The 25,709-nt window shown below is 37.6% G+C and overlaps 2 protein-coding genes across 2 annotated transcripts in view; one reads left to right on the top strand and one right to left on the bottom strand.

Moving 5' to 3' along the window:
* The first annotated feature begins 112 nt into the window (after window positions 1-112).
* On the top strand, window positions 113-18,645 carry LOC139135987 (pre-mRNA-splicing factor 18-like). Its single transcript, XM_070703810.1, has 9 exons — window positions 113-261; window positions 2,276-2,353; window positions 2,776-2,877; window positions 3,468-3,581; window positions 4,117-4,332; window positions 4,674-4,814; window positions 5,840-5,911; window positions 16,817-16,972; window positions 17,402-18,645. The coding sequence occupies exons 1-9, from the start codon at window positions 199-201 to the stop codon at window positions 17,480-17,482; spliced, it is 1,023 nt and encodes a 340-aa protein (XP_070559911.1). The 5' UTR covers window positions 113-198; the 3' UTR covers window positions 17,483-18,645.
* Window positions 18,473-25,709, bottom strand: part of LOC139135983 (E3 ubiquitin-protein ligase RAD18-like) — a 30,493-nt gene continuing 23,256 nt past the window's right edge. The window contains exons 12-14 of the mRNA XM_070703793.1: window positions 24,873-24,991; window positions 24,033-24,103; window positions 18,473-23,705 (exon numbers count right to left, since the gene is read on the bottom strand). Of these exons, the coding sequence (XP_070559894.1) occupies window positions 23,561-23,705; window positions 24,033-24,103; window positions 24,873-24,991 (335 nt within the window). The 3' untranslated portion in view covers window positions 18,473-23,560. The remainder of the gene's footprint in view (window positions 23,706-24,032; window positions 24,104-24,872; window positions 24,992-25,709) is intronic.

Raw genomic sequence — 25,709 nt, 5'->3', positions numbered from 1 at the left:
CGTTGATAAATATACAGTGTGATGAAATAATTATAATATCATATATCACATGAGATTTTGCGTTATAGATATATAATTTTGACGGAATCTAGGATTTGTTTTCTAGACGACGAAACAGTCTGTAAATCAAGTCATATCCTAGGCAGAAGAACGTTGTGACCGTGCCTGGAGGTGACACTCATCAAAACAAAGTTCACAATGGACTTCCTCAAGGCTGAAATTGCCAGAAAGAAGAAACAACTAGAGAAGAGTGAAGTGACGGTAAGACCGTATAGACGTCTGGTATTTGTAGGAGAGCCATACTACAGACCGAACCGTCCTCGTTGTAACTTGTAGCACAATCCCTCTATTAGCTGCATTAGTGCAAAATTGTAGCTCTACGGTGAGGCGGTCGGTGAGTTTTGGTTTTTGCGACATCGCTCACCAGTAGAGCTACAATGCCGAAGGCCCTGAAGCATACAAAATAAGCACGCTGCACATGGTACGGCATTTTGATGTAAAATCACACATATTTACTGCATTTGGTCATACTGATTTATCACTACTGAAGATTAAACACTATACTACACTAACCTTGTCATGTATGGGGTTTGGTATTTGTTTAATGACGTCGATCGCGTTCCAAAAACATTTCTTGGAGCCGCCATTACCAACTTCCGGTAATGGCGGCTCCCAGAAACACGCTCAATGTTTATGGAACGCGATCGACGTGTTTGCGCTAATACCAAACCCCATAAACGACAAGGTTAGTGTAGTATAGTGTTTAGTCTTCAGTAGTGATAAATCGGTACGACCAAATGCAGTAAATATGTGGGATTTTACATGAAAATGCCGCGCCATGTGTGACGCGCTTATTTTGTATGCTACCGAGCCTTTGGCATTGTAGCTCTACTGGTGAGCGAGGTCGAAAAAACAAAACTCACCGACCGCCTCACCGTAGAGTTACAATTTTGCAGCTATCCCTCTATGTGCTTGTAGTTTACTCGATTGTGATGTAATTTAGGGAAAATATGCGAGACTAGAACGAGAAAATGACGCTTTCTCGCAATCAGTGAGAATCTGTTCTTATTCTCACCACTGTCGGTGAGAAAATTTTAATCTCCATAGGAGATTGGTGAGAAATGCACTCCTTGGCGAGAATCAAGTGTGAGAACAAATTCTCACCGGTAAGAATGGAAATTCTCACCAAGTACAGTGAGAATTGAAATTCACTGGCGAGAATCATCAAGACTCCCCATTCATTCTGATTCATTCTGATTCTTGCCAATGAATTGAGTCTTGATGATTCTCGCCAATGAACGGCGAGTCTTGATGATTCTCGCCAGTGAATTTCAATTCTCACTGTACTTGGTGAGAATTTCCATTCTAAACAGTGAGAATTTGTTCTCACACTTGATTCTCGCCAAGGAGTGCATTTCTCACCAATCTCCAGTGGAGATTAAAATTTCTCACCGACTGCAGTTAGAATAAGAACAGATTCTCACTGACTGCGAGAAAGCGTCATTTTCTCACTCTAGTCTCGCAATTTTTCCCTATAGTGAAAGCTGAGTCAATGTCAGTAGATGAGCGAACGCACGCGTATGTTGCTGCAGTTCCGTTGCTCAAAACAGTTTTTGTGTGGTAGGGAAAATGGCCCACCTTTCCCCACCACATCCACACATGATCATCGGTGAAAGTTGTGGGTCACGGAAACGCTTTCAGTACCTACCTTGTCAAACGGACCCCTTGCCAGCTCGACATCCTCGAATCTGTGCCGTGATTATATAAGTTATGAAATCTCTGGTTGGTTATTTTCAGTTCACGCACCCTTACATTGGGGCGAAGTGGATTTTGGGGGGATGAAATGGTTTAGGGATAAGTGCACGGTTTTGCAAGAGCGTTTTTAGATGTGAAGTTGTTACGGTAAGAAATGTCTGGAAACCAATCAGATCACGGGTTTGCCCTGTCCATGATAACTTTTCTCACCTTTACCACCACTTTTCTTTAGATCATGTACAGAGGGCCGTGTCTTTATTAATAAATAACATACATATTACGGTATTACAATCCGCGGTTCATGTGCGCAACAATTTGCTACCTGCATCCTGGTAGACCATCATACATGATGGAAAACTGACTTGTTACACCCTGATAGAAAATTTTGATATGTAGATATTGTTGTGGTATGTCATGAAATCCTAATGAGTGTCAGTGCAGATACAGTTACCTACACAATATCAAATTTGTGATGTGTGGGCTTGCGACACAAATTTAAATCTTTTTTTCTTTGTTACAGAAGGATGGAAAGAAATACTTTAAAAGAGGGGAACTGATAGCTAAACAGGAAGAAGCATACTGGAAAAAACACTACAAAGTATGATGCTTTCAATGGAAATTAAAATTCAGAGTCACTACAAGATTGACCCAAATGAGATTTCCATGCAAGGGGGAGATAAGGAGCAAAACCCTCAGGCAACAAATCTGTCATTTCAAAAGCCTTATGTTGTATAATATATATGCAGTAGAATTTGTGATGTGCTCTATTTCAACCAAGCAGTTTAGTATTATGAGCAAACACACATGTTCATCCTACTGGTGCAGTCAGAAATCAGTCTTTTCTAGCACTCATTATCAATACTGTATGCAGATCAGTGAATATTATTCTCCAGTGTGTTTACAAAATAGTCATCGAAACTGGTATAGAAGAAGACAAATAGTAATTGTTCACATTTTTATGTTACATGTATTTGCACTTCCCCTGAATGTACAAAATATGCATGTCTATATCTCTACCAGGGAAAGATTGAATCTCCAGAAAAGGAGACAGAATCGAATGAGAAACCAGATTATGCAGGATCAAGCTCAGAAGACTCAAACTTGACACTCTCTAGAGAAGAGGTATGTCATCTCAATGGTATATGTCAATTGTCAGACTGGATAGGTTGAGTTGCACGCATTTTGTTTTTCGCAGGTATGGGAGTATTGCTATCAAATGCTATCACTAGTATTTATGCAAAACTCTCAGGAGAAGTCCACTTTTTCTTTGCATAATCCCCATGTTACTCTTCAGTGTTTTAAGAAGATAAATGTTACCGGATTTTCCCAGTCATTTTACCAGGGCAAGCTTTGGTGTATTAATACCAGGCGATAATCTGATTAGGGGACGGCAAAAAGGTTACTTGGGTAACCAAATCCTGTACAATGTTCCCTAAAAAACCTTCGCAAAAACACTGCTGTTATTCACAATTTTACTTCCAGGAACCAAAAGTAGAGGTGGAGTCACAAATTTTGTCAAATGAAGATGAAAGCGTTTTCAAAACTCATAATGAGGGCATTTTTTCCGCAAGTAAATGAGCAATTTCAGTATACTGATGAGATCTTCTTTACAGCAGATTTCTGACTGTCAGAATCTACTTTGTATGTGTGTTACTTGTGTAAATCACTATTCACAAGGTGTAATTTAAATCTTTCAATGTATTTTCATTCAGGTTGTCAGAAGGTTACGAGAACGAGGTCAGCCAATCAGACTCTTTGGTGAATCAGACCTTGAAGCCTTCCAGAGACTAAGAATTTTAGAAATACAAGAACCAGAAATTAATCCGGTTTGTATAACTCTTGCATCTTTCCATCATACTTTCCTCAGCATTGGTCGTATATCCTTGCGGACATTGAGAACAGATTAACTACTGAAATACCCAGTGTGCACAGCACCATTTTGCATACACTATCTATCGACATTAATCTTTCAGTCCATCAATGAATGTAGCCATAGTAATACATCTGACATGTCAATGAAGTACAGTATATGATTTCCCATGTTCTTTGTCTTTTGTGATGTGGACAGACAGACTCACTATAAATACTCCATTGTACATGTGCACTGACTTATTCTGTTTATGGCATTTACTTGTCTTAGTGGCAAAGAAAAATGAGTAAATGTGTTTACTGGTTGATTGTAACAGTGTCCAGTTGTCTTAAGGTCCTATGTGTACCACACTCAATTGAAATATAGCTGGCCAAGGTCATGTACATGTTGTATTGAGTAAAAGAAAGTATGATAGCACCAGCATTCCTCGTGAGTCCTCTAGTATGTGGAAGATAATGTACTGAATTGTGTGTATCAATGTTGATGTGCAGGGTATGAGAAATGATTTCAAGGCTGCCATGGATCAGGTTGATCAAGACTTCTTAAGTGAGGTCTTGAAGACTCATGGGGGTGAGGAAGACAGCAAGAAAGGTGATGTCAAAGTTGTAGATGATGGAAGGTCACTGGAAGACATTCAAAAGATGGCAACAGACTTTGGCAATGGAGATGATGACCTTGACAGTGAAGTCATACTTGTTTATTTAAAGGTATAGGCTTCAACTCAGAAATTATTGATATGATTTTATGGCTCTCAATCATATTTAATCATCCTAATCAGTGTGCTGATATCTTCCCTGAAATGCACTAATAAACACCAAAACATACTGCGGTGTACAAATAGGATTGCACCAAATATCTAACTCATGTGTATACAGAAATCTCTCATCAAAATTTTTTAAATCTTAACTATTCTTCTAAGGATTGTAAAATTCCTTATATGGCGGTCTACAATGAGTAAGAGTACAGAGAAAAAGAATGAAACACACTGTCAATAAAGATTCTTTATATTCTATTTATTGTAAAACAGTTGTATTTTACATTTTGACAGTTTCTCCTTCAAGTCTGGGGCAAAACTTTGAACAGTCGACCTGTGGAAGTGAAGAGAAGTGTCAAAGGTAAACTGGAAGCAGCAACACACTCCCAGACTGTCAGCTACCTCAAACCACTTCTCAGGAAGCTCAAAAGAAGGGTAAGATATTCCATCAGAACCAAAGAACAAAAATGACTAAAACGTCAGATCAGATGTATTGATTTAACAAATATACCAGTACCAGTACAGAGATTAGCCTTGCAGCAAGATTAGGGGACAGTGGACTGTCGCGGATCTTCCTTTGTTGCCTTTCATAAGGTGCAGAATTATCTAAAGGAAACTTGCTCAGTTTTGTCCACCTTATCATATGAAACATATCTAGGCATGTCTGGTATCCAAATATGATCAAATATGATCAAAATCTTCACTATTTCTTATCTACTACAGCATTAGTGAATTTCTTACCATTGGACATGCCTATAAAGAGACAGTTTTTACACTTTTTCTCAAAGGATTAATGATCAAGAGTAAATAAACATCAGTGATCACTATGCTAAGTTTGGTATAGCAGAAACAAATGACCCTAAATGTATGGATGGTTGAAATTCAAAATGGCTGCTATTGCCTGTCTCAGCTGTATGGTTTCAAATTACATCAAATTTTCAATGTTCACACAAAACAAGACTCTGAAAACCTTACTGGCTCCATAGGCCTCAAAATGACTCCACACAGGAAACAGACCAGTGAAATATTGTGAAATTCCAGCGTCCAAAAATCTCTCTCTAGGGTGCAATCAATGTTAAACATCTGCTATGCTCTCATTTTATCAAAGTATTTGTATTAGGTAACTTCAATATCAGACTACTGTTTACAAGCTAAAATGTAAAAAATTAAATTAATTGGATGTATGGAGATCGTGCAAAAAAGAACAGAAGGTATGTCACACTAATGGCTGTACCTTCCTGAATTGTTAGATCATATCTACTAAATAAAGTCAGGACCTAAGAAATACTTTACATCTCTCATTTGTATAGATCACCTTGTACATGTACTCTTACTCAGTCTGAAGTTCAAAAGAATAGTCTAGATTACTCTAGCCTTTATTTACTCATTCACATTGTGAATTCAGTTTTGCATTCCTGGATTCAACATTTAACTGCAAAATATCATGTGTTTTATGACAGAGGGTTTCACCAGAAATCTTGGAATTCCTTGTGCATATCGTCAGGAATTTGTTGGATGGTGACTATGTCAAGGTGAGTAATCCCCCCTCATTGTCAGTTCGGCTCAGTACAGAGAGAGGTACATAAGTTGCTGGTTACATTGCTGGTTAGAAAAGTTCAATTAGAGAAGTCCTAATGGTACCCATTACAAATGATACCACTGTACCTAAAAGCAAGCTCAACTGACTTCAAATGCACAAAGCACATTTTAATCTTAGCATCAAAACAAAAATGTGCATTTAGTACTGACGAATTACTTTCAGTTGTCAGGTTCCCTGTATGAAAGTACCATATATCATGTGTAGAGAACACTGAGATGTGTTAGAGAGGAAGATATCAGTGTGCATAGAACACTACGATGTGTTAGAGGGGATATATCATGTTTGATTAGAGCACTGAGATGTGTGTACAGAGTACTGAGATGTGTTAGAGGGGAGATATCAGTGTGTATAGAACACTGAGATGTGTTAGAGGAGATATACCATGTTTGAATAGAGCACTGAGATGTGTGTACAGAGTACTGAGATGTGTTAGAGGGGAAGATATCAGTGTGCATAGAACACTGAAATGTGTTAGAGGAGATATATCATGTTTGAATAGAGCACTGAGATGTGTGTACAGAGTACTGAGATGTGTTAGAGAGGAAGATATCAGTGTGCATAGAACACTGAGATGTGTTAAAGGGAATATATCATGTTTGATTAGAGCACTGAGATGTGTGTACAGAGTACTGAGATCTGTTAGAGGGGAAGATATCAGTGTGCATAGAACACTGAGATGTGTTAAAGGGAATATATCATGTTTGATTGGAGCACTGAGATGTGTGTACAGAGTACTGACATGTTTTAGAGGGGAAGATATCAGTGTGCATAGAACACTGAGATGTGTTACAGGGGATATATCATGTTTGATTAGAGCACTGAGATGTGTGTACAGAGTACTGAGATGTGTTAGAGGGGAAGATATCAGTGTGCATAGAACACTGAGATGAGTTAGAGGGGGAAATCTGTTTTATCATCTTCTTTGGAGGTTTGCTACAACTAAACAGTTACTGTCATCATCCATTTGTATGCCCTCAATGTTAGTTGCAACTTTTTAACGTTTAACCCCACCAGTTGACCTATTTATTAATCTTTATTCTTATACAATAGGCCTCCAGCCAAAATGTATACAAAAGTTATCAAAAATAGGTACATCTCGGAAGACACTGTTGTTATATATAAATAAGATGAGTACATCTATTCGATTGAAGTATTTACAGTCACATTGTTGGACATAGAATCTGGAAAAATCACAGATTGTACAGATTCAGAGTTCGCGTTTACGCAAAAATCGTGCGTATTTACGCATTGAAATTGACTCTCTACGCATTTTTTTCATTGTTATGCGTTTTCTATACGCAAAGGATAACACCGAAAGCACTCACCACGACTGAGCTTAGGCGACAACCAGACTAAATTTGTTGCAACACATTTCTGTCAATCACTCATTTTGTGTGGAAAGTTTCAGATTCTCTGGGCGTTGTCTGAAAAATCGGCATCGTATTCCACACGTTATCACGTTAGGCACGTTATCATGTCAGCTGTGCCTATGAATTACGTTGCTAATTTTCAGGCGAGCGATAGTTTCTGAAAGTGAGTGATTGACTGAAATGTAGCGACAAATTATATAAATGCCAACCGTGCACGATCATCGCGTCTCGCTGTTCCCAAATTTTGATCAAGCACACATGCAGCATGGCGTCGAAGCAGACAAATCTGTTTTATTTCAACTTTGCTCTACGAGTCCGTGAAAAAAATGATTCATCGGTAGAGCTCGTCGGAATCCCGATAAATTTTGAACACTGCAGAAGTGTCTGGATGGTAACTGGTCGTTCAGGCACCAAGTCGTTTCGGCCCAAGTCGTTTCGGCCTCTCAATTTCCGGCCCAAGTCACTTCGGCACTGCAACCCAAGACGTTTCGGCATCTGTGTTTCGATTTTTTTTCAAACTATTCAGTAATTGACTTATCCGTCATATTCGTAGGCGTGACCTTTGCGTTCTGACCAGTACTTTATGTGCATTTTGTGTGAATTTTGCCGTGCTGTTTCGTCACAGCTTTCAAACTTTTGCCGTGTCGGCGGCTATTGATATCGATAAACTTGTGTCACAGATTTGAAAATGATATGAAGTTTTTTCTTACGGTCTCTTCCCATGTTCTCACATATATTAAAGCATGTACGTGAATGTTAGTTGACACTCTACTTTTTATCACAACTGGAAGTTGTGATATAGAGGTGGTTTCAACCGGTGTTTGATGTCGTCCATTTCCATAAACGACAAAAAGTCAAAAACTGCTGAACAGACTGCGTTGATATTTGATACCGATACATAGACTGGTTCCAAGGTTCCAATTCCGAAAAATGGAGCCAAACGGAGCGGCGGTTAGATAGTTTTGGGAAATTTGTAACCCCCCTTTTTAACTAATTGATTTTAGGGGTCTTTCATATATGTAGTTTTGGAATGTACACCAATCCTGCATTGTGGACTGTTTTATGAGTTGTGGAACAGAAATGAGGTTTTGATGAATGTTAGAAATATGCAGGATGACTGATTCGAAGTATAAGAGATTTCTATGCTCTTTTGGGCATCAAAAGCAATAAAAAAAACATATTTCATAGTTTAGATTCTCACTTTTGAGATGACCCTAGGCATTTGTTAAGTAAACATCCTTGAGTCAATATACAGACTTTGACATTCCAGAGATTAAGTATCCACAACCTCACATGTTACAGTCTTTCACTACAATGGTATGGCCCAAACCCATTGTTATCAATGGAGAGTGTGGACCTGTCTACAGGAAATTGGGGTGAACAGGTTAGACAATGACGTTACAAGTTGTAGGTTAGTTATCAAGGTAGCACCAGCATAGAGTCCTGAGCATCTGTCCATGTGTTCTCACAGCAAATTACAGGGAAAAAAATTATTTGAAGAAGTTTCTCTCCTTTAAATAGAAGTACAACCGCGGCAAAGCAAGTGCATAGGTAACTGATTGTAATACAAACACTATAGTAATTAATATGTAGTCTAACTTCGCCTTGTTTATCTATACTTTGTCGCTGTCAGTAAGAAATCTCAGCAGGGTGGCGTTAAATGGTACTGTCTTCAGGAAGTCCATGCCAAGTTGATTTCTTATATTTACGTTTGGCAAGGAGACTTCTCATATCTAAAGCAAGCACCCCGTGGTTTATTACAGCCAAAAACAGGATGGATGAACAGTCTCATATACATTACGTTTACTTTTTTGTACGTCCCACACAAGTTCTGTAGATAACATTGTAGATCAGCAGGGTGGCGTTAAATGGTACTGTCTTCAGGAAGTCCATGCCAAGTTGATTTCTTATATTTACGTTTGGCAAGGAGACTTCTCATATCTAAAGCAAGCACCCCGTGGTTTATTACAGCCAAAAACAGGATGGATGAACAGTCTCATATACATTACGTTTACTTTTTTGTACGTCCCACACAAGTTCTGTAGATAACATTGTAGATAACAAGAACCGACTCATTTGAGTGTTTGGATACGGAGGTGCCGAAATACTTATCATGTTGATGATATCTAAACAGTTTGCTGTCGGTCTATGTCAACACTCTAGGTAGACGAAACATGATACAATGAATGCAGACAGATGCTGATTAGGATTTTTTTTGCAGACACACATGGATAAACAGTGAGACTCTGAGATGAATGAATGAAGCAGCGATTACCACATGTCAGACAGAAATGTCTTTTGAATACTGGTTTTTATTCTGTCATATGCAAGGTTTAATAAAAAGACTTTATGTAGTTTTAAAAGTTGAAGGGCATGCATTTTCTAAGAAGTAAAACTTGACAGATGTCTAAGTGACACTTTACTCCACTGTTTATTCTTTTGTGTCTATAAAACAGCTTGGCATCAGTACGTCTTATGGTAAGCTAGAGTGCTGTCCTAATTAACTTCAGTCTCTACTATCAACACATCAAGTAATTTAGCACTCCCTTGTGTGGTCTATCCGGGCACTTAAATGAGTCGGTTCTTTGTATCTACGATGTTATCTACAAAACTTGTATGTTACGTACTATAAAGTAAACGTAACGTATATGAGACTGTTCATCCATCCTGTTTTTTGCTGTAGCTCTTTATTAGTAAAATAAAGATGCCGCTTCTATACTTTAAGGTTTTCCAGTACTTGTTGCTATTGTAGTTTCTGTTTGTATTACAATCAGTTATCTATGCACTTGCTTTGCCGTGGTTGTATATTACAATTTAAAGCTGTCATGGATGGATTGCTCTCAAATGATCTGAAACACAGTTATTGCCCATTAGCAACAAATCTACAGCAAGATTTATGTAAAGTTCATGAACTTACACAAGGTATTAGACAAAAGATGACCATGACTTTGCTACTTTTCAACATTTATTTCAATCAGATTTCCCAGCTTAGTGTATAATTTTGTAATCTTAATTACTGTCAACTTAGCTTTACAACTTATTCTAACCTCATTATTCTTACACTACTGTTATACCTTATAACCACAAAATTTCAAGAGATGCATATATGATTGTCACTTAACAAACAATTTACAAATATGTCTTCTGCTATTTCTCCATATACATATACATGTCTCTTTTCTCATAAAAATGAGCTTAAAATCGCAATGTGAAAAATAGTCTTTCAGCGATATGTTGCTCATTGACTTCGTGATCTGTCTAATTCACAGTGAGTGTGGTTGTTGATAAATGCCGATAATACTAGGCGGTCATTATGTCCAAGCGCCATTGGCGGTATTTTTTAACATAATGACCATAGGTCATTATCACATCTGGAAGTTGTGATATAGGGTTAGCTTCAACCGGTGTCAGACAGACTCAGTGTCCATTTTCCGTAAACGACAAAAAGTCAAAAACCGCTGAACAGACAGCATTGATATTTGGTACAGATATTCAGACTGGTTCCAAGGTTCCGATTCTGAAAAATGGAGCCAAACGGAGCAGGGGTTAGATAGTTTTGGGAAATTTCTAACCCCCCTTTAACTAATTGATTTTAGGGGTCTTTCATATATGTAGTTTTAGAATGTACACCAATCCTGCATTATGGACTATTTAATGAGTTGTGGAACAGAAATGAGGTTTTGATGAATGTTAGAAATATGCAGGATGGCTGATTCAAAGTATCAGAGATTTCATGCGCTTTTGGTAATAAAATTGATAAAAAACAACATATTTAATGTTTTAGATTTCTCACATTTGTTATGACCCTTAACATTACAGACTTGATGACATAACTAGCTGCTGGACCTGTTTACTGGCGCATTGATTTAAAGACAAAGATCGTTTTATTTTGTGATAAGGACGTGTGATTTCGTAAAACATAGTCTATTAGCCTGGAAATGTGAATATTGCGAATATTGCTTACCCCACTGACAAACAGTGTGGTTTGAAAATGGCTGGAATTCGCTACTTCGGGACTTTGTTTTGTGTGTGCATTTACTGACAAACTCCAAACCCGCAGCACCTACCCATTCAGTATTTCATGTACAGGTGTACCCAGAGATAGAGTAGTTTCACAATGTGCCAGTTGTGATCAAGTGCCATTGGCGCTATTTTTAGTACTTTGATTTGTAACATTACGCTCCAGCACTAGTTCCCACAGGTAGCCTTCAGTGGTGCCGAAACGTCTTGGGTTGCGGTGCCAAAACGTCGGACTTGGGGCCTGAAATTCGAAGGCCGAAACATCTTGGGCCGAAACGACTTGGTGCCGAAACGTCCAGAAACCATCTGGATAAGCTGCCATAACTCTAACTTTTGGGTTGCCCGATGTGTTTTGACGGTCGCATGTCTAACCTTCGCTGTTACGTTTCAACATTGTTCAAGTTGTTCGTTAAACTGTTTTCATTAAAATAATGTTACATCGTACAATCCGAATATGTAGTGTAGGTATATTCAACGGCACATTGTATTTTGCAGTCAGTTTTTTCATCAATCGAGTGCGGAAGTGAAATTACGCACTCAAATCAATCCATTACGCAATTTTAGCAGACTAATGCGTATGCCATACGCGAGGAGAAAAAAGTCACCGCGAACACTGAGATTGTATGCTATCTCGCTTTTTCATTGCAAAAAATATAAACTTTGATAAATTAGGGATAACAGTGATATTCTGCATTTGAAACAGCTGAGTAAACTTATCAATAGATGGATGAGTGTAAATGTTGCATGGTAAATATTTGGCTCTGAGCTCTTTATATAATGGACAAATAAGGCAAAAGTGATATTCATCTTCAATACTGTTTGTATCACAGAAACAACAAACTCTGTCTGAACGACTTATTTTTAAATATCTGTCAGATTCAATTCGTAAAGAATATGCCGAAAGTCTAAAATGACATAAAGCACTGCGAAACTTGTGTACCTGGATAACTGACAAATATGACTCACAAGAAAATGATTTTTTGATAAGACAATAAGTGTCAAGCTTACTAAATATAGGTAAACTAGCGTGCCAATCTTGGATATAAATATCTTTACAGCGTTGTTTAAAAAGGAGGATAAAGCTATTAACACACCCTACCCCTTGATTGAGCCATGCTTCGCCCATTCCCACTGAAAAAAGTAACTTTTTAACCCCAAGTGCCCAACATTCTTTACTCTTCTCTGCTTCATTATATTGAAAGATGTAACAATGATATGCCAGACGATTTTGTGGCATAGACAGCAATCTAAACCAATATTTGATGACTCTGGTCAATCTGAAAACACGCACAGGAAAACGCCCAAGTTTAGCTTTAATTGCGAGACTTGGTGTATTTTGATAGACTTTCAACACGTAACGACAAAATTTGTTGTGGACAATTTCAATTTGTTCCCCTTGATGAAGCCCCCAGAGTTGTTCGTCAAGCTTTAAACCATTTTAGAAATTGTCGTTCCAAAGATGCCCTTGATGAATACATTAATTTAAAGAAAAATTATCAGAGTTTATTAACAAAAAAGAAGAATGATTGGTGTGAATGTGAAAAACAAAAATTGGCTATCTTGAGTAGACAGCCAAATTCCAGGCAATTCTGGAAACTGATCAGCTATAAAAATAGTTTGCCATCACAAAACATAAAAGTTGATGAGTGGTATGAGTATTTCTCTGGTTTATTTACCGAGTCTGTTTTGTCATCGTCTGATATAGATGATGAATTTTATGAGTATGTAAAACAATTTGTAGACAATGTGTATACCAATAGAGATTTTGATGAAGAGCTCATCGAGACAGATAGTCTTGATTTAGACATTACATTGGAGGAACTTGAACATTCCATTTCTAGTTTGAAAGAGAATACGGCACCAGGTTTTGATGGGATTGCCCCTGAAATTTTGAAAAATGCACCTTTCCAACTTAAAAACATTATTCTCCACCTTTTTAATAACATTCTTGCAACAGGTTGTTTTCCAAAGCAGTGGGCACAGGGACTAATTGTCCCATTACATAAAAAAGGTTCAAAAGAAAATGTCAACAATTATAGAGGAATAACGTTACTTTCTACAATTAATAAGGTTTTCAGCAATATTATTCATCAACGATTACGGTCCTGGTCTGATACTAATTTTCCACTTATTGAAGAGCAAGCTGGTTTTCGTCAAAAATATTCCACTGTAGATAACATTTTTATTCTCCACACTATTGTAACTAGATATCTTGCACTAAGTGGCAGACTCTACTGTGCTTTTATCGACTTTGAAAAAGCTTTTGATCGTGTAAACCATTATATGTTATTTTACAAGCTATTTAAAGCTGGTGTGAAAGGTAGAGTGTTTTCAGTCTTACATTCCATGTATTCTAATGTGACAGCCTGTATTCGATCTCCGTCAGGTATCTCTAATTTCTTCAGATGTGAACTTGGTGTTCAACAAGGTAGCATTCTGTCCCCACTTTTATTTACTTTATTTATCAATGATATAGGTAATGCTCTGGACCATGATTTTGCAGGAGTGCATATAGCAACTGTTAAACTATTTTTTCTTCTGTTTGCCGATGACCTTACTTTATTCAGTACGACTCAAATAGGGCTTCAGAGACTATTGAACAATCTTAGCTTGTATGCTGATAAATGGAAACTTAAGGTTAATATTTCAAAATCCAAAATCATTGTTTTTAGGAAAGCAGGGAGGTTAAAGAATTGTGAAAAATGGTTTTTGAACGGCCAGAAATTGGAGGTGGTTCAAGCTTATAGCTACCTTGGTGTTATGCTTTCTAGCTCTGGCCTGTGGAATCGAGCTCAACAACAGTTGGCAATGCAAGCAACCAAAGCTCTTTTTAATGTCCAAAAAGCTCTAGCTAAATTTGGTTCTCTTGATGTTAAACTGGCTTTTAAGATATTTGATGGGAAAATTTTACCAGTTATGATGTATGGAAGTGAAATATTTTCATATTAGCACACTCATGATCATACCAGGTGTTACCCTGCACTCTTGAATGACCATCTGTGATGCATTTCATACTGTCAACAGATAATTGAATAGAATCAATAAGGACAGCAGCTGCCTCATCAATATCAGCATTTGCAAGTAAAGACAATACATTACAAGTAACACCTGTTCCAAGATCCCCGTCCCAAAAGTTACTGAAATTTTCTTTACATGACTCTTTCCATGAAAATCTGATAATGTAAACTAAACCTGTTCAGTTTCACCCTCCTCAGAGACACTTTGTGAAAATACTGGTAACTTAATGTTAAACAGAATGGGAAAGTGATCAGACCCAGGGCTATCACACACACTAAAATGACTAAACATCTCAAAGTCTTCATATTTTGCAAGTAAATAGTCAATAACACTTCCTCCTTGTTCCTTGATACATGTAAAATACCCTTTTCCTTGGTCATCATGTAGCCTGCCATTGACAATTCTCAGTCCTGTATGTTTACAGAAGTCAAGTAAAAGGTGACTATATGAATTCACTGTATGATCCATGGACGATCTATTCGGAATGTTGTTATCTGATACATAATCACCACTGAGGGGAAGAAATTCTGCTCTATCACATAGAATGTAGTCAAGATCAGTAGCAGTTCTTGCGTTAAAATCGCCACAGATAATGAATTTTCAATCTGGGAATTTTGCTGAAAGTGTAACAAATTCTTGTTCGAGGTAAAGAAAATTGTGATCATCTGCATAGGAACTAGAACCCTGGGGTGAAAAATACACAACTCCAATACAAATTTTGAGTTCATTTACAGTACATATTACCCATATAATATCTTTGGTAAACTCACTTTCCATAATTTGGATATTATTACTATATTTGTTTTGATAATAAACACTAATACCTCCAGAAAGTCTGCCAAAATGTTTCTTTTTGCTTCGACTAACATGAAAACTTTCATAACCTTTTAGTGAATATTTATCATCGACTGACATCCATGTTTCTGTCAAGAAAACAAGATCATATTGCTGTAAATACATTAAAAGGTTGTTATTACTCCATTTGTTTTTCATACCATTAATGTTCCAAAGGATACATGACAAATTATCATCTGATGAATATACCGGTACTGTCTCTTCGGTGACATTGTTCTGTAATACTGTGTACTGGTCAGAGCTTGTCTTACCGGGTTTAGATTGAAGTTCTTTGTGTTGTTGAGTTACGATTGTAAGGACCTTGGCCATGCCCCTATCTGTTCCCGATTTTCTTCAACTGCGGAGGTTCTTTGGTCTGGTCAAGAACGAACATGTCGTCTTCAACTATGAGTTTGTCGTACCGTAATGACGTTCTCTTGTTGTCCTGCCTCGCTGCCTGGAGAAACACACCAAACTTTCTTCGCTTCTCGCGCACGAGCGGGGGAAGATCTTCAGTCACCTTAAACGGATTTTCTCTGGGCAGGTTTCTGCTCTCCCGGAGAATTCTTTCTCTCTCTTTATATTTATTAAACTTCACAACGATCGGCTGTGGATTATTACGGGCTTTGGTCAATCTGTGTGCTCTTTCTATCTCGATAGTCTCACCTACTACTGTGTCTAGTTCCCGTGAAACGAAGTCGCGCACTTTCTTTTCAGACTCTTCCCAGGATTCGTTGTTACTTTGTTCGATTAAAAATCAAGTTATTCCTGCGCAACTGACCGTTGGTGTAGTCTTTTTGTGATTCCATTTTGTCCATTTTCTTCTTAAGTTCCATGTTTTCTGCCTCCAATTCCGTTATTCGCCGATTGGCTTCAACAAGTTCTTTTTCAACTCCTTTAAGTCCTCGTTTCAACTCATCTGCCCTCTTTTCTGCCTTTTCTTCAAGTTCGGAGAATCTTTCTTCAATTGAATGATGAAGGGTCGAAATTTTGCTGTCAATGAAGGTCTTCAGCTGGTGAACAATGGCGTCACTCTCTGTACAGATGGGTTGAGTGCGCACTGGAGAACCTTCCGGGCTATTACTGGCAAATGTACTCTCCGTTAATTTACTCTGTCTGCTCTTGGAGCTGCACCTTGTTGCTGCTTTTCTCTGTTAGATGGACCGGGATTGCTCTCAATATACAACAGCACGCGAACAAAGGCGCTTACGGGTACCTTGTCCGTTCCAATATGTCGACCACCATGCGGCCTTCCTTGCAATGGTTGAGTGAAACAACCAATTCGTTGATGCCATACCATTAATGCGACGCCCATAGTCATCCAAACGTGGCCCAGGAAGGATACTGAAGCCAATAAAAACCTTCAGAACCAAACTTGAACTGAATATTGGTGAAAAAAGTACAGTTCTTTGGAGACAGATGTAACACCCGCGTGCGTACACAAATACGTACAACAGCGCCCACCAGTTGACCTAATAATACTTCTTACTGTCAATGTTTGGTTAACCCCTAGCTGCAAATGGCTCAACAACTTTAATTTATGCATTATTTTGAGACAGAACCTTGCTTCTCAAAAACTCCTGTTTTTATTTCAGGCTAATGATTACTATCTTCAGATGGCTATAGGCAATGCCCCATGGCCCATTGGTGTCACTATGGTTGGTATACATGCACGTACCGGACGAGAGAAAATCTTCTCCCAACAGATTGCTCATGTACTCAATGATGAAACCCAGAGAAAGTACATACAGGTGAGAACTAACATTTCTAGCTCTTTTTTAAGTGTACTGATCATAGAAATATCCTTCTTTGTAACTGTATGATACTGTAGATTGTGTTGATAATAAGACCTTGAACAGGGAAATGAATTGTTAATGAGCAAGTTTTGCCAGTTGAATATATGCTCTGCAATCAAATCAAACAACGTACATTTCACCATAAGTATGTGCATAGTTTAAAAGCTGTAATATAGAGGCAAGTTAAGACATTCGTTGCATTTTCTTCCTACTCATACATGTAGTTACACATTGTCTGCTTTATGATGGAATGATTTCATGACTTGCCTAGCTCTCTTTGCTGGTGGAGATTACTGCAGTTTACATCAAAAGAAACTAATGCAGTTTAAGAATATGGTCCATAGAAAGCAGCAAGTATGACAGTGGATTTTGCTTTCATTTCAGGGTTTGAAACGGCTTATGACATTGTGCCAAAAACAGTTCCCCACAGACCCATCCAGAAGTGTGGAATACAACGCCCTCTAGTGGTAAACACAGGGACTTTGGGAACTAAGGATGAAAGATATTATATGTGTGTGATAATACAGGGTTGCAAGAAGCTATTTGTTATGAATTCATGTGAAATACTGGGTATATCTTAGAAGGATATGTTCTGAATGCACTCAGTCATGTCACACCCATGCAAAAGTTCCAGAAGAAAAGTTTCATCACGTGAAATTTGTCTGTCGCCTAATGATGATATACTTCGTCTGATTTGTTTGACTCAACAGGTACATCTAATCAATGCTTTATGCCGAGGTTTTGACAATTTACACCATCATGGAGTGTGATTGAAAGGCAGTGATCAGTGCCTCTAGCTCTTTAGCCATTAGCACACAGCAGGTCTGTGCAATGCTATTGTGAGCCAATGTACAAAATTCAGATTATTTGAAAGTAAAGTCACAATGCTGTTGGGTGTTTTACGAAAAATCATGACCTTTATAAATAAGATTGGTCTGATATAGGCAGGACCACAACATCAAGAGCTCAGTGTTTACCCTTTCTAATTTTGTTCATTTTAATATCATGTAATTTTCGAGCTGAGTTTGTTCATGAAGTGATGCAATTGGTATTTCAAGTTTTCCTCTTTAGTATTTTTACTTTGCAAAACTCTTGTACAAAGAGAGGTTCTATAAGAGATACTATTGGAAATGAGGTCTGAAAGTATTGTGAACATTTTGGTTCTTTGACCACATATAATGGATGAGGACAGATGCCAAACTACGGTACATAATCATAACATGAAACTTTATACAAAATCACAGCCATGACAAAATCAACAATATTGTTTGAGATTTGATTTGCTGAACAAAATGATTTAAATCGTGGTCTATGAAAACCAAATACGTAACATTGGCTGAGATGGCATTTTGTGTTTTTGAATATATTGATGTTTGTGAATATATTGAGGGTATTTGGGGGGGGGGGCGGTGGGGGGAGCACAAGGGAGAAGTTTTAAACTTTAAACACAAAAAGCAAGTTTAAGTATATACATACATAGTTTATTCCAGTGTTAGTGTTAAAAATTGTAAATACAAAGAAGTAAAGTTCAGTGCAAATATCAAAACTTAACATTTTTAGGGAAAAAACTTGTTTTCGGTGCAAGCACCATTATATGGTAAAAATAAAACACATTGCATATTTCCATATTTTGGTTGGTTTCTTTGCAATGCCATAAAAAGACTACAGCCCCTTCATTTCTTTTTTAATGCCCAGATTTTTTAATACTCTATTAACATCTAATATTCGTAAATTATACTAATACATCCATTACACACTCTTGTCAGACATTCCTATTACATTACGACAAATTTGAATTTTAAATATTTGTAAGCATGAAATGTTTTTTAAAATTGCATATCATATAATGACATTCTTGTACAGAAATCATATTCAACATACATTGTACTTCAGGGGGAATATAAAATACAGGGAAAAAAGAAATAAAAATATACAAAAGATTATCTCAAATTATAGCGATACACATCAATTACTTCTAATTTGAATTAAAGGACTCAAAGCACATGGCACTCCATCAGCTCGTTTGTATAATTTCTTGTTCAGTACCATAAAGACTGAATTTTGCAAATTTACAAACTCTTTGGAATGGCCAGTGCAGACAATCATTTCAGAAAGGAAGTGGAAGTGATGATGATGGCGATGATGCTGATGACGACGTTGACGATGATGCAGTCAGTATTGCAGTTCACTTACAATATGCCAGGGTGGCAGGGGGATATAACAGGATCAACGTGTCACAGTGGTAGCTTTATATGTAATCATGTTACAAACAACTACAGCACAACAGCTATCACCATCGTTGATAAGAAGTGAATTTTGCTCCACTGGATAGCACTGGTACATTATCAACACAGAGTTTTCAAGCACTGCACAATACAAGTTTAGTTTGCTGAAAACTCTGTATGTACCAGTACTACTAAATGCAATTGTAATGACAAGAATTATGAAAGTGGCTTCAGTGTGTTTTCAATATTTAAAGTATGTAGGTGCATACATGCATCGTATATGAAGTATACAAACAATTACACAAATATTGTCATGGAACTTGTAATTGGCGTTTGGTATTTGGCAATTTGGATTTCAAAAATATTGCCAGTGTATTTAACATTAACAGTTCCACGTCGATGCCCTTGATTGAAATATTTTTAGTTAATGCCCTTCAAAATCTCTTAAATTTAATGAAATTGAAATTAATTCCTCTGAGGAGTTCTGACACACCAACTTTGCCCTGATGTATAAATGAAAATACTCAATAATATATCAGTTTTTCAGAAATGTGTGGATAGCACCTTCAAAGAAACTAAAACAAGTAAATAACTGAGAAATATCCTCATAAGTGTGCATGTGACACTGAGGAAGGTCATAAAACAGATGTTTCAAGTAACCTCAACCACATTATTTAACCCTGCTCACACATAGCATTTGTCACTGTAATCCACAAACTAAGTTATGTACACTGAGTAGCAATGAAACTTCATTTATTTGGTTGTTGAAAACGAGAGGAAAATTTAACTATATATCTGGAACACATGATATGGAAGATCTATCAGATTGGTAAAATTTAATTGTGACCTTGAGCAGGCAAGTATTAAGTACCTTTCACTCTTGTGGTTGAAGAAAATTTGACTTTTGTATCATGTATCACTCATGCAGTCAGTTGTAAAAAACTGATGGTTTTCCAACTATTAAAGCTCAGTGATATATCTGATAAATCATGTTCAAAGTACACCTTGTTATCAACATCAGTTATGATATAAAACTATAACATACATTTTTGTCAAAGGCAAATGATGACAAGGCAGTAGTAGTGTATGGGTATAAAATTTTTCAGGAAAGCTCACCCTGGCAACAAATCTTATACAACACCTTAATTTACGATTTTCTGCATCTAATGATGGAAAGGGCAAAACATAAACAGCTTTGCAAATTTCAACCTTACATGTGCATATATACAATAGCAACAAAACTCATCATTATTTATTCAATGAAATAAAAAGAAAATTGACTTTGCAATGTAGCACACAATAAAAAATGACCCATCATATTGGTAAGATTTAAGGGGGTGTTGCACAGAACTGCTTATTTTGCTTAAATTCATATTTGACTTTCAGTAACTTGTTATTCCAATATTAAAATATAAGTAGAGTTCACCTTCTTGTGAACCAGAGTAAAGTGATAACTTGGGTGAGAAAAAAAATTAAATGTTAGCAAATTTATCATCAGATTTCCTGGCTTCTTGTTCAAACCATTTTCAACATTTCTAAAGAACATAACTTCACTCTGGCTGGGTCAGATTTTTTGAAATATTCTCATTACTATATGTATGGCAATAAAGTTTTTATATTTGTAATAAGAGTCATTTCAATTTGGTTATCACTTTCTTGAATGTCAAATCTTTCAACCCCAGCCATTCAAGAATGAAAATAGATAATGTAAAACAAATTTGTTTTTTTTGAATTAAAGGGACATTATTTGTATCTTTTGACCTTATATTGTTGCAAACGAGAAGTTGATAATGTTGTTCGACTTATTGAAAGATGTCTAAAGAACGGTCGACCGTAGACAACTTCCATCCCGTTTGCGTACACTGTATAGAAAAACCTTGGATCAGAGGTTAATGGTGGGCTACCGTTGACCTGCGATCAGACCACACTGCTAACTGCTATCTAGGCCGCTGTAATCATCCGCTTGTAAAAAAATAAACCACATGAAGTGAAAGTCGAGAGCGCAGTGTAGCAGTTTCGGGATTCCCTATTACCAATGCCGTTTGCTCAGTTACATTTTGAAGGTCAGTTTTTCATGGAGATCTTGACGGCCAATCCTGCTCTTAGATACACCATTCTTTGCTGCTACAGAGCACATTTTTGTGATGGGCATTTCAAATGCCTACAAGCTGCAAAAAGCGGACGACAAGGCCCGGTGACAAGGCCTATAATTGCTGATTTTTTTCGTCTCGTTTGTACCTCCATATGTAGACTTGCCCAAAGCCTGTGGGCATAGAAATGTCAAAACAGAGGAAAATGAAGGGATAAACTTCAGTAGACAGTCACGTTATTGTCGAGGTGATCGCGAAATTGAAGCATATACAACGGAGGGGCCTCTACTGTCTGTGATTGAAGCTGCTTTGGCGACTGACACGTACATCATGTACATTGTTGGGTGAAAGCTAGCTCTGCGTAGCAGGGCTGTGCATCGCTGGCAGCACCTCGGTTGTGGCGTGCAGTTTCTCCTCAAAAAACAACCCCTTTTTAATCCCAAACTCGCACTGAGTTTCGTTTTCAAGCACACCCGCCTCGCCTGGGTACACGATTAGCCCTGCGTACAGGTATTTGTGTTCCCGGCGTTATACGGCCTCCACGCCGTATAACGCCGGGAACACAAAGACCTGTACGCAGGGCTAGGTACACGATGTGGTCAGCAACGCAAAACCCACTTTTGGGAGTGGGACGGAGGCCGTAAGCGACGTATAGGGTCTAGGCAGCTGTCATTGCGATGTACTCATTGCGATTCAACCGATACAAATAATTACACGATGCACTGAGAATGACAACATTCGAACAGATCTTGTGTGTCAAGAGGTGACTCCAATCGCGAGCAGTATCAATCGACAGTACAGTACCCGCTCGGCGCGGTGTCACGATGTCACAGATATCAGCGATGCTACACCGTGCACTGTTCTGTCCGAGTGCGATGTTTCCAAGTTCAACAAGTGATCATGTCGTGTTTGTAAAACAAACCAACGTAATGGCAAGAAAATACCCTAAAGATCTTAAAAGTTGCCGAAGATTTGCTAAAGATCAAATGCACAGAAAATGCATTACTCTGTACCTGTTTCACTATCACCACAGCAATCTGACATCGTTTTAGTTTTACCATCGACCCAATTGCGTTTATGGTCTTATTTCCGTTTCACAGTCCCTATCATCGATACTAAAATCAAACTTACAAGCAAATGCCCTGTTTATTTCACTATTTGACAGTAGTTTGTGAGACGTGCATTTGTTTATGCGACGTGAGCTCATCGATATGCATTGTGCTGAATAGTGTGTAGGTGACGGCCGCTCAGCATTCTAGCTGTACGTTGATAGTTGACGTATGCGTAGTAATATTGGTCATGTGCTGGGGTTCAATCATGGCGGTTGGTTCAAATCGCGCGGACGCCCTTACAAACATTGAACCTTGCTGTAAAGAGCAAGGTGGTTTTACATATCCTTGAAGCCGTCCTTAGTCACAATTTAGGTCTCCTATTGATTTGACCGGGGATTTTTGTCATCGAAAAAATGAAAAAAAAAAATCAAAAGATACAAATAATGTCCCTTTAACTCTAATTTCAAATAAGATATTATATTTCATAAAGCAGTATCAAAGTTTTGATTTAAATAAATTTTTGTTATTGATATCAAAATAGAGATATTTATGCCAAAGATGTAACCCTTCATCCTTTGAGTAAACTGTTGCTAAATACTAAATTTTAGATTCTCTGCCTTTGGAAAATATATAGTATGAGGGGGTTTTCATGCCATCTTTGATGAGAAATATTGCTTCGAAAAAAGTGTTGGTTAAGTGCAACACTACCTTAATGGTGGACCAATGAGGCAAGTAACTCTTGACCTGGTAGAAAATTGTGACACATTTTTCCATGCCATTATTCAAATAATAAATTTAAAAAAGGATTATTAATATTAGTTCCCTTGGTGGTAAAATGTATCATATTTAAAGTCAGCTCCATACGTTCCCTTTTAAAACAAGGTGAGTGGAAACTGTAAGCAAAATCAGTGACCAAGGTGCAATTTGAAAATACTGTACTTGTGTCAAAAAAGGAGGAAATACAAGGGAGTAGGATATTTGTGTAAACTCTGTGAACTTGACCTTGACCTATGCCTTGGATAAAAGTTGTCAGCAAATGACATCAAGATTACAAGACTCTGCTTACCCATGGACTAAATTTTACAGCACCTTGAAGATTTCTAGATCTAATGAATGGAACAACAGGCAGGGAGTGAAATAGACACAGCCTTGTGATATCAAACCTTCCTCAGTGTCTCAATTTTTGTTGGCCCTCCTGCGCTTTCTCCTGGTGTTTGCAAATTCATTACTTGATGTCGGCTGATCACCACCACTGGCTGTGCTCTCTTGTTCATTTTTCCTTTTACGGAGAGTCCTCCTGGGTGGAGCTTCAATCACCGGGCTGCAATCAAGAAAAAAGAATTGATCAAAAACACAGTATCAGTATGATAGTATCTATGTCGGTTTTCAAGAAAGCAACGCTGCACACTTACAGGCAATGAATTCATTTGCCAAATGGAAGACAGTCTTTTATTTCAACATACTGAAATAGTTTGTCTCCCAGAAGAATAATTACATCACATTGAAAACACACTGACCATGTGACAAAGTCAGTTGAATTTGTTCAGACATGCATAGATTGGAGCTCCCAGTGTTTGATATTTACAGAGATGGTAAAAAGAGCTACTGATCAGTACAACTTCTAAGATTACCATGATTTTCACTGTACCTGTTTGGAGTGAGCTGGGTCAAATGGACTTTCTGCATAACATCAGAACAGCCACTCTGCTGACTTGTGGTCTGAAAAAGAAAGAAAAAAATGTTAGAAATGTAAAACCAGCTTTGAATAAAGATCTGATCACTTTCATCAAGCTCATATCAGATTGTGTGATCTTGTTTTTCTTTGAAAACCATGCTTCTGATATCTAAATGTTTTTCATCGGCCAGTTCAATAGTCTTAGGTATACGCAGTCTTTGAGTTGGAGAAAAACACACTTTTGCGGGGTTCAAAGATCCGTTTTGTGATTTGATCTAATACACAGTCTCATGAAGTTTGTAGTCCTATATTAGTAGATTTCAAACGGTACTTGCTTTTTTGTTTCTGCTTGACTGCAATGCCCTATCAAATGTGTAATAAATGACTGCATATCAAATGACTTCAAAAAAGCATGCAAATCTGTTTTCTAAGAAAATGTATGACAGTTAAAAATAAGTTTACAAATACAATGTCAAGCAATTTGCTATATGGAACAACTTTGTTTCCCTTTTTGAGTAGACACACATGGGTCATGAGACAACCTTTAAATATCAATACATGTACTAATGGTTATCTGTGTGATGTCTGTTGTTTGAGTTATCAAACTGGCATTTTTAAATTGCCTTATGCATAGAAAATACAGACATGTAAAAGTTCAGTCATGAACTGAAACCCCTACATTAGGTTGAGCAACTACACAAACTATATGCATAATTCCTTTCTTTACATATAAGTAGCATCAGATTTTGTCTTTCTTTGAAATGTTCCTGGACACATGAATGGTTACAAAGCTTGATGGAAGTAATGGCTTACCTCTGTCGGTGCAAACCCAAGAGAGGGTGTCAATGCTGGTGAATCAGGAGTGTCCTCATCATCTGTTGGTCCACCAAACAGTGGACCTGATGACTGCGATGACAGTGGCGTTGCCATCTCTGAAAACATGTATCATAATGTAAATAATAGCTAAAATGCCTGTGGTCTTCAAACAATACTACACTCAGTGTGACAGTTTTCGGACAGGGTAGTGAATTTCGCCCAAAGTCGTTTCGTAAATGACCAGCAATACGAAATCTTATTACCATACCTTTCGAAACTTTATTGTGGTTATCCTCAAACTCAGTTGACACGACGGGAGTGGTATTTCGGGGTCAAAGTTGCCAAAGTTTTGACCCCATGTTGTGGGCGTAGTAATCGGACTGCAATCCCAGAAATCGGACGTCATGTTTGGAATGTGATTATAGGAGCTAAGTATTGCTAATACTTCCAACCACCAATTTTTAATTTCGATGTGGTTAGAAAACTGTATATAAGAATATTTCATGATAATTAGTTATGTTTAATCCATGGACGACTCAACTATATTTCGACGTGTGTAGCGCTACATATCGGACACGGGCTGCCTGTGTGTGTGTTGCTTTCGGTACCTTGTATCGTACGGTGTGGCTAACTTCGCTAAGTTTGTTCAGTGAGTAACTTATAATTGTTTCCATTGCATATTTTGTTTGTATTAGAATTGCACAGGCACTATTTAATAAAAATAGTGAGTATATTTCATTGTATGACATTATTTACCTGTCAAGTTTTTACGCGGTAAGTCACTTACTACGTTTACACAATATGCTAAATATTGTCTGTCCGAAAACTTGTTCA

The sequence above is a fragment of the Ptychodera flava genome, chromosome 6, assembly GCF_041260155.1.
Source record: "Ptychodera flava strain L36383 chromosome 6, AS_Pfla_20210202, whole genome shotgun sequence".
Lineage (NCBI taxonomy): Eukaryota > Metazoa > Hemichordata > Enteropneusta > Ptychoderidae > Ptychodera > Ptychodera flava.
Note: the sequence above shows the minus strand (reverse complement) of the source record. Positions and strands in the feature narration are given on the sequence as shown.

Coding starts and splice junctions, on each gene's coding strand:
- LOC139135987 (XM_070703810.1), top strand. CDS start 199: ATGGACTTCCTCAAGGCTGAAATTGCCAGAAAGAAGAAACAACTAGAG. Junction 262..2,275: donor TAGAGAAGAGTGAAGTGACG/GTAAGACCGTAT, acceptor TCTTTGTTACAG/AAGGATGGAAAGAAATACTT. Junction 4,815..5,839: donor TCAGGAAGCTCAAAAGAAGG/GTAAGATATTCC, acceptor GTTTTATGACAG/AGGGTTTCACCAGAAATCTT.